Raw genomic sequence first — 9,930 nt, forward strand, 5'->3', positions numbered from 1 at the left:
TGTTTTGCAATAATTGGAAATAAATATTTCTCGTGCATGTCCTGGGAATGCTAAGTTTGCCTTGTTTCAAGACCTTCCATGTGAGTAAAAATTTTCAGTGTAACTTTCAGTTAAGCAGATGTAAGGGCATTGATTCTTCAGTAAGCAGTTTTGCTCATTGTATTAAAAGCAGAAAGTGCCAGTGAAGCTTTAGGAATGATGAAGACAAGGGCTTATGTAATGTATGGCTGCCGTAGGACATGATGGCAGTCTAGTGAGGGCAAATTACTCAGCTATATAGGGACGATACAGCTTGTAGCCATGACAAGTGAAGCTGGTTCCCCAGTTTTGGAAGCTGTATATCTCTGATGGGAGCAAACAAGGGGGATTGCTATGTCTATCAGACATGCTTATGAGCTTCCTTGGAACATTGACTAGTCTGTGTTTATAGCACTCTCTCACTTTAGTGGCAGTAGAAAAGAGCAAGAGTCCAGTAGCACCTTAAAGATTAACAAAATTTCAGGCAGGGCATGAGCTTTTGTGAATCACAGCTCACTTCTTCAGAGCTATGAGTCAGAAAAGCTCATACCCTGCCAGAAATTTTGTTGGTATTTAAAGTGCTACTGGACTCTTGCTCTTTTCTACTGCTACAGACAGACTAACATTGTGCTCTTACTTTACTGGGTCATTGGTCTAACCCAGCATGCTAGTCTTAATGTAAAGTGAACTTTAGGGGCATACCATTTACAGCTGATGAACTATTTAGCTAAATCTTTACAAAGGTTAGGTTTCCCATTGATGAACCTTGGTTTTCTGGAGTACTTAAGTGGATTTTCATAAAGAACGTGACTTAATATTTACCCTTCTTTAATAGGAATCTGGAGCACCTATTCTTACGGATGATGTCAGTCTGCAAGTCTTCATGGATCATTTGAAGAAACTGGCTGTGTCCAGTGCTGCCTAAAAGGGGTGTGGAGTGTAATAGATGTTGACAAGCTGAAGCAGCATTTCAGCTTTATTTTCTGTTTTATGTAATTGTAAAACAAATGTTCTGATGTATGCAATCTGCCTAACTACATTTTAAAACAATGTAGCTCTCGAGTGAACATTTATTGTTGGCGGCCCAAATACAAACTGCAGTTTTGAAAAAGCAAATTAATTTGGAATAGAATTACAGGAAGAAGTCTTGTTGGTTGCCATGATATTACCGTAATTTATCTTAGTCCATTGATTATAACTTTGTATTATCTTTTGTAACAGTAGAAAATAATATTCTGGCAAGCACTGCAAGACATGGTAAATGTTATAAAAAAGACCATTGTCAGCACTGGCCTTTCATGATTTGCCTTGTGGCATATTCATGTTGATTCCTTTTGGCTAGAGAAGAACAAAGAAATTGATTATAAAAATGCAATAAATTCAACTTTCTAATCTGAAATATTTATTTTTTGCAGTAACAAGCGATATGTTGATGGTTTCGAAAAGCTGCTCTGTCTTCTTTTTTTGGTAGAAAATCCTTCAGTGTAGTTGAAGAAGCAGAAACTGAATTGTCTGTTTTCCAGTGTTTACAATTGGGAAGTCTTAAAGATAATATTTGGCAAACCCTGTGGTTCTTACAGTTAACCAAACCTGAGTGCTCTCAAAACAATATCTGTACACACATATATATACACACACACATACCTGGCAGGTGTGTCTCAGCTAAGGAAAACTCTAAAGTATAGCGTAAGAAACAAAAAGATGATACTGACACCAGTTTCCATCAGTACACTTTTATATTCTTAGCCACATAATATTATGACACTTTGTGGTGCTTGTTTTTTGTTGTTGCTCTGCTTCTGTTTTGTTATAAATTATGCAAATTCAAATTCTTGCTGAATCAGTGTTATACAGTACCTGCTATAATTGTAACAAATCTAGTAATACTCTTGGTTTTGCTTTGTTTTCTTGCAATGAATGTGTTCACATTTTATTATTAAAATTTTTATGTATAGAACAAATGTGTGCATTTTACATGCAGGTGTTCCTTCTGTTGGAGGAGAGTGTTACAGATTCCGTGGACTGCCAAAAAAACAAATCGGTGGGTTATAGATCAAATCAAGCCTTAACTGACCCCTAGAAGCTAAAATGACTAAACTGAGGCTATCGTATTCTGGTCACGTCATGAGACGACAAGAGTCACTGGAAAAGACAGTCATGCTAGGAAAAGTTGAGGGCAGCAGGAAAAGAGATGGATTGACTCAACAAGAGATGGATTGACTCAATAAAGGAAGCCACAGCCTTCAACTTGCAAGATCTGAGCAAGGCTGTCAAAGATAGGACATTTTGGAGGACTTTCATTCATAGGGTCGCCATGAGTCGGAAGCGACTTGACGGCACTTAACACACACACACACACACACACACATTAGCCTATGTATGTTTTTAGATTTCAGGTTTTCTGCAAACCTGGAACATTTTTCAGGTTTGTAGAAAGATCTGTCTTGTCTGTTCATGGCTTCAATCACCGGATTTAAGTACCCACATATTTGGTCATGTTGGGAATCAGATGTATTAACATGTGAGGGACTTGCAAGGAGACCTGAACTGAAAAGAAATATTGGGGGTTACTTCCCAGTGAGTCTGGGTCCAATTTTAAGATCTTGTTGTGGCAACAACAGATTGGGCCCACCTTCTAAATGAGGAGTTCTCTTCTTCCTCAGCAAAGCTAATTGTTTTAAAAGTAATATTTAGGGTTAGACCACTATTACCTGTTGTTCCAACCATGAAGCTTATTGAGTATTTTGTGAGGCTGGTGTAGTATCCATGGAGCTGAAATACAACACAGGGATTTGAACTGTTCATTGCTCCTATAATCCTGTCATGTGATTGCAGAGAGTTGGGAAGGGTGGCAAGGCCCAGCACAATTCTTTGTCGATGTTGTAATGCTAGTTTAGTTGCTTTATAGTTGAGTTTATATTACAGATGCATACACAAACACACACACAGAATTTATGATCTATAAATCTGCAAAGCAGTTTTACTGAACTGCATGGTAGCAAATCACAAGCCAATGAAGCTGGGATTCTTAGACTGATGTAAGCTGCATTCCATTAATGTTAAAGGAATGAACCACACTTGAAATACTTCAGTTTAATACTCTGTGGGGCAACCTGTATGCCTTACATGTTTGGTTCCTTTATCAGTGGGTTACAAAATTCCAAAGAGCTGCAATAGTTGTACCCCAATCCTATGAATGTTTACATTGAGTTAAGTCCTGGGATTTGCCTCAAGTAAGGGAGAAGAGGATTGCAGCTTTAATAGGATTCTTTCTAGTCAGGTCTCTATAAGCCTCAAGAGGGCAGTAGCAGCTTACTACACTGCTGATGTGTTATGATCCAAGCATAGTCATGATGTAACTAGTCAGTGATGTTGCTTCTGATTAAATTGGAAACTGTTATTAGGCTTTATGTTTTAACTTAAATCGCAGAAATATAATTTTTCTTCTCTGCTTTTTTGATTTTTGTTTTAACTGACAAAAACATACATGCAAATGCTGTTACTAACAATATTTGTAGTGTTATCGCTGGAGATTTCCACCTACATTCTCAGTTTGTATGATGTCAGTTTAACTTGCTCTCTGCAGCTTAAATTCCATACATTAAATAGCATGAATCCTTTGCACTGAAGTAGCTCTTGAGACATAACCAAGTTCAGAACAAATAATATTAGGATATCTGAATACAGGTTACCGAGGTGAGCAACATCTCCGCAGATTTCCCTGAATGCTACGGCATTATAAGTACTAACGCCAGCACAGAAGGGAGAAGAATGGCTTGGGAAACCATTTGAACACATGAAGCTGCCTCATACTGAATCAGACCCTTGGTCCATCAAAGTCAGTATTGTCTGCTCAGACTGGCTGCGGCTCTCCAGGGTCTCAGGCAGAGGTCTTTCATATCACCTACTTGCCTAGTCCCTTTAACTGGAGATGCCGGGGATGGAACCTGGGACCTTCTACATGCCAAGCAGATGCTCTACCACTGAGCCGCAGCCCCTCCCCTGATAGTCATTGTACTGAAACTTTACCTTAATGAGAAGTACATACTGGATCTATGCTGCTCTGTCTTCCGGCCAGAGCTTGGCACTGAAACTGCTTTTGTGTTTATGACAGGATTTTTGCTTTGCTTGGAAATATGTGGGGAAAATTATTTACTGTTAGTCATTTTAGGGCTCTTTGATCTTTAAAACAATTGATAATAATGTGTTGGTGATGTTTCTCTGGGGCCTGACTAACCCCAAGTCATTCCTTTTGTTACTTCTATGTGGTCTCTATGCCTCACTCTGATGGGCTATGTGCCTACTGGCAGTTGGCAACAGAAATGGAAAGATGGCTCTCTCTGGGGAGAGAGTTCCAGAGTATTGATAGACACAACTGAGAAGGCCCTCTCCCAGGTTACCACTCACCAAATATCAGAAGGCAGGGACACTCCAAGCAGGGCCTCTGAAGATGACTGTAGTGGTAGGGTAGGTTCATGAGGGAGTAGGTTGTCCTTCAGGTAGGTTGGTCCCAAGCCATATAGCAGTTTAAAAGTCAGCACCAGCATCTTGAATTGTGACTGCAAACAGATTGGGAGCCAGTGTAGATGGGCCAAGAATGGCGTGATAATAACCCCTACTACCCACTCCAGTCAACATCCTGGCTGCACTATTCTGCACCAGCTGAAGTTTCCAAACACTTCTGATGGGCAGCTCATGTAGTAATTGTAGTAATCTAATCTAGCGGTGGCCACAATGGCCAGATCTTTTCTGTCCAGGAAAGGCTTCATCTGGCTAACCAATAGAAGCTGGTTAAAATGCACTCCTGCAAAACCCCCAACAAGCCTTGGTGTAGCAGGAGGAAAAATATTAAGTCATACTGTCCCTACTGTTTATTGTTGCTACAGCCAATGGCCAGCATACTGTCCCTACTGTATAATTGAATAAAATAATATGTGAGTTGTGAGCATGCTGAATAGAATTTAACCTGGTCATTATTTCAAGGGGAGGGAGTTTATACTGCCTACAATTAAGAATGTCATGTGGCTCACACTCAGATTTTGGTGATAGGAAAAGCCTCAACGCAACTATTGGAGCTAATCACACTATATTATTAATTACCAGGCACCCCACCCTTTACCCATCATTGATCTTTCTTGCAGTGGAGTGCTGGTTTTTTTTTTTGTTTTTTTTTTGTGGGGGGGAGAAGATATCAATGTGGTTGTTCTTACACTTGTTCTTGGTATATTCACACATGCTCCCCATGAGCATGGGGTATCTCACCAAGTGAAAGCAACTGTCAGACTACTAGGGTTGCCAATAGGTCTGGAGAAAAATGTCCTGTCTCTTTAACAGAGACTTAGTGGGATGCTATTTAGCAGGGGATGTTATTTTCCTCAATGCCATGGAAAGCTTCTACGACCTGTTTCCAAACATTACGTCTCTGTTATAGGGACAGGGCATTTTTCTTCTTGCTAGTTGGCTGCTCTGTGTGGATGGAGAATTTGAAAGAACGGGATTGTGAAAAGTTCGGAACCTTTTGAGGTTTAAGACTCATTAAAAAAAAAACCAGCTGGTTGGTGGTCAGGTTTACTTTGCGGGATCAAGGAGAAGAAAGTTTCCACTTATGGCTTATTTCATATATGTTCCATCATTACTAGTCTATGGCCCCAACCTAGTCTGATCTTGTCCGATCGCATAAGCTAAGCAGGGTTGGCCCTGGCTAGCATTTAGATGGGAGACCTCCAAGGAATATCAGGGTAGTGACGCGGGGGCAGGCAATGGCAAACCAGCTCTGAATGTCTCTTGCCTTTGAAAACCCTATAGGGTTGCCATAAGTCAACTGTGACTTGACAGCAAATTAAAAAAATAAAAATCTATAGACCATTGAGACTGGGAGGGCTGAAACCTAAACAATGCAGTTGTTACCATAATTAAAACCATGTGTTTTGGGATCACTTTTTGGCAGGCATTCTATCTTTTTTCTATATTGAAAGTCTTCCTTGTATTTAGATGGCTGGTGGCTTTATACGTATCATTTTGTGATGTCTTTTTAAAAAAACACGTGAATGAACTAAATTCCACTTGGATTTCTTTTGCATTGTATAACACGTGAATTATATTTCAGAATCTTAGAGACAGAGTGCACGCCAGAGGGTAACTTTCGGGAATAGGAAATTGATGTATTATAACCTTTATTTGATTTGACAAAGAATTGCCAGAAACATTAATCAAACTGAGACCAGCAGTTTCAGAAAATGCTTGTTTCTTGAGGAATGCAAACTTTCACTTTAGAATAACATTAATTATGTCCTGAACTTCAGGTGAAGAATAAATTGTTCTACTAAACACAGAAAAGAGCTGTAGATGTTTAGCAGCTGTAAAAGTCTACAGTTGAGTGCGTTCACTAAATTTGTAATTTCTGTGGAATATATTTGTGTAATATTATGTCTGGCCCTTCCATTAGGAGAACCAAGACAGTTAGTATTTAAAAATTAAAAATGCATTGAAACCAATTGTTTAATTAATGATAAACTAAATGTAATTAGTAATAATACAATTTTATGGTTGTATGTTTGTGAATGGCAGGGCACAGAGGAGGTTTAGATGGAAGGGGAAGGCTGCAAGTGAAAAAAAATTCAGAATGATTCTTATGGGAGGTGGCACAAGTTAAAACCAGGATTGGCTCCAAACAGTTGTGAATTTAAGTGTAACTATTGTTTCATTGATTACTTAGAGCACAAGAGTAAAGTTTGGGAAGAAAATGTGGCTCATGGAAGAGACTGAGACCCGATTTAATAGCAAATAAGACACAGTGGGAGTGCCATGTTCCATGGGGGACGTCCTTTTAAATCAGGTCTTAGTGCTGAAGGAATAAGTGGTAAAAGGTGTCAGTTATTGTCAACCAGCTGCAGAGCTTTTGCCTTAGGTCCAGCAGAAGATTTCCATGAATGCAAAATAGAGGGTTATTTTCACTGATTTCCCTCTTTCCACTGCAGACCGCTGACTCTTCACGTAACTCTTATGACTCTTATGAGCCCTGATCTTGCATAGTAATCAACTGGATTAGCTCTGCTGAAGGACCAAGTGCTTCACTAGGTCTCACTAGGACCAAGTGCTTGAGTATAAACCAAGTGCTGGAAACAAGCTTCTGATACGCAATTGAAATCCCATTCAGCTCAAGACCAAAAGAGTCCTATGCAAAAGATGCTCACAATCTACATTTTATCTCTATGGAGGCATGGGGAGAACTTTGCCAAGATACATTGCGAAGATCACACGAAAGATTCTGAACACAGCCACTTTGCCAATGCATTTTAAAGGAGGAGGATGGGTGTGACCCCTTCCAGAACCCATAACTCCAAACCCCGACCCAGTCTTCATCAAACATGGGGGTTCTTGCAAGGAGAGACCCTTCTAGCTACCCTGAAAATTTGGGACCTCTACCTGCAAAAATGCCCCCGCAGGAGCCATGGAAAGGTGTTCCTGATAAAGCCGAATTTTGGGGAATGGCAAATTCAGCTTTGCCAACCTCCCAGATTTTAATGATTCGGTAAACCCGAACCAGGAATTTTCTGAAATGGCATTTATTCGGTATTCTTTCGGTTCTGTTTTTACTGAATCAACAGCTCTATTGCTATTGTCACTGAGAAGATAGTATAAAGAAATAGGTCTGCAAGACAATGTAATGCTTTGCTCTGTGTCTTTCTAATTCCTTCCAGAGCACTGAGTAAAACCATGCTGTAATGTAATTTCCTCTTTCCTGCAAAGCGGTTTTTCAAGGAATCAAGACAAATCACTAAGTCACAGTAAGCTCAATAGAGAAAATATTCATTTCAAATCATGTGAGAAGAAATATCTTGATCATGAAAAAAAAAACTACAGAAACAGAGAAAACTCTTTTCAGAAGGACCTTTCTAGTAACAAAGGCAAATGTATCACATCATCGCTAAATAAGATTATGCAAAAATACATCATGTGTTGTGGCATCCTGACAGCCCTAGGCTACCCTGGTATGCCCGGCAAGGTGTAAAGGACTGGAGCAAATGTGCAGGTTGGAACACTGATATACAGCCAGAGACAAAATGGGTCTGCTGACATCCATCTTGTGTGCCAAGCTACAGAGCCGACTGGGCTTGTTTGCCTGTTTCCCTTTGAGAGGACACCTGGTTTAACCTGGAAACAAAAGGACAAAAGCCAGATTTCTTCAGCATTTGTTCAGACATCTCTGGCAGCTGAATAAGGCATACCTCAGTAATCTGATCAGAGACAGAACTCCATTCAGAGAATCGAGATGGACACAAACTCATCAAGTTACTAACCAAGCCCTCTGACTCACCCTGGAAGATAGTTTCCCAGACTTCGCCCTCATCTTAAAATCTATAGCCAATACTCAGGGGTACTTAGCCCAAAGTACCTATGCATTATTTCTGATATATCTTGCCTCTGTTCTATTCTCAACCAAACTCCTAAACTCATCAAGAGCAATCAGACCTTTTGTCCACTGGCAATGACAGGCTATTACCAGACATTGCCAGGAGTAGTGAAACCATACCTCCAACTCCTCTTTTGGTTATAAATATCTTCCCGTTCGCCAAGGCAAGTTGCTAGTGTTTTTCCTTGGACCCAAAACATGAGCCCTGTACTTGTGGGTAGTTTTCCTTTGCTTTCCTTACCAGAAACGCTGGTCATTACTTGTTCCGCGCAACTGCCTCTATCTAGACCTTGCTCCCCGGATCGATACATATACTTTCCCCTGGGAACTTCTAATCCTTGTGTCCACCCCCTCATACCGTTATTTTCCTACTTCTATATATATTGGGATTTGTGTGTTTTCCTGTGAGTGTGTAAACAAATTTGATTATTTTAATAAAACCCTTGAAATTTATAAAAGCTTCTTTATTGGGAACCTTTCCCGCTATGTTTATTGTACAGTTAGATTTTTTGCTTTTAAATGTATGGTTATATATTGTGATTTTACTGTTGTTACCCGTCCTGAGCCTGGCTTTGGCTGGGGAGGGTGGGATAGAAATTTGAAGTATAGATAAATAAATAAATAAATAGATGCATTCATCCCTGTAAAATTAGGTTCAAAGATTCCCCACCCCAACCTCTTGCAAAGCTCTACCAGCCTGCAGCTAATTTCCCCCAATAAAAGGAGACCTCTCTATTTGACATGACACATAGTGTCATTTTTTTTTGCATTGCATGCTACATTGTAGACTGAAAAACTAGTAGACCTTTGAGGGAAAAAATAGGAAGGGAAGATAGCAGGAAGACATTGTAGAGAAAAAATACTGCATTGTCAAGCTTCGGGGATCCATTGAAATTGCTATTAAATATGGCTTCCCTATGTCTTAATTTTATTGGTAAATATTAAAACAATATGTAGACAAAACAACTGTCCCACTGGTTTAGATGAAGTATGTTCTTTCCTGAGACCAAAGTTTCTGAACATGTTTGTTCCTGGGGACAATGATTTTTGTCATCTGTCCCCCATCTCCTGAGAGAAACTGCTCGAGGTGAGGTAGTTCTTGGTACTCAGAAAGAGGACTTGTGGATTTAAGTAGTCCCTTCCAAACCTTTGGCTAAATGCCGTCACCTCCCTCTTGCTCTGAAGATATAGAATTTACTCCTTTAAGTCTGCACCAACCTCGGATGGACCAGGCTGCCTTCAGCATTATATTTATTTAAAATTCATGAAGTGTTGCTTCAGTTTTCTTTCCTGTGGTTACTTTTCTACTCAGTCTTTCCTCCAGTTATTCCCTGGGAAGAGGAGTGCCTATAATCTGTCTTCTAGATGATCTGCATATGTTGTGATTCCCACACATGGTTCCCATATGAATGTAAGCTTTTGAAGAATTGCTTTATAATTGGCTTGAAGTCAATGGTCTTCAGGATGTCATTTTCCATACACATGAGTGAAAGCCAGTT

General features: G+C 39.8%; 1 protein-coding gene across 1 annotated transcript in view; it reads left to right on the top strand.

Moving 5' to 3' along the window:
• The window catches only part of SEC23A (SEC23 homolog A, COPII coat complex component), a 29,414-nt gene extending 28,009 nt beyond the window's left edge, over positions 1-1,405 (top strand). Inside the window, exon 20 of the mRNA XM_056851393.1 lies at positions 854-1,405. Within this exon, the coding sequence (XP_056707371.1) occupies positions 854-943 (90 nt within the window). The 3' untranslated portion in view covers positions 944-1,405. The remainder of the gene's footprint in view (positions 1-853) is intronic.
• Positions 1,406-9,930: the final 8,525 nt, after the last annotated feature.

Source organism: Euleptes europaea, chromosome 6, assembly GCF_029931775.1.
Source record: "Euleptes europaea isolate rEulEur1 chromosome 6, rEulEur1.hap1, whole genome shotgun sequence".
Classification (NCBI taxonomy): domain Eukaryota; kingdom Metazoa; phylum Chordata; class Lepidosauria; order Squamata; family Sphaerodactylidae; genus Euleptes; species Euleptes europaea.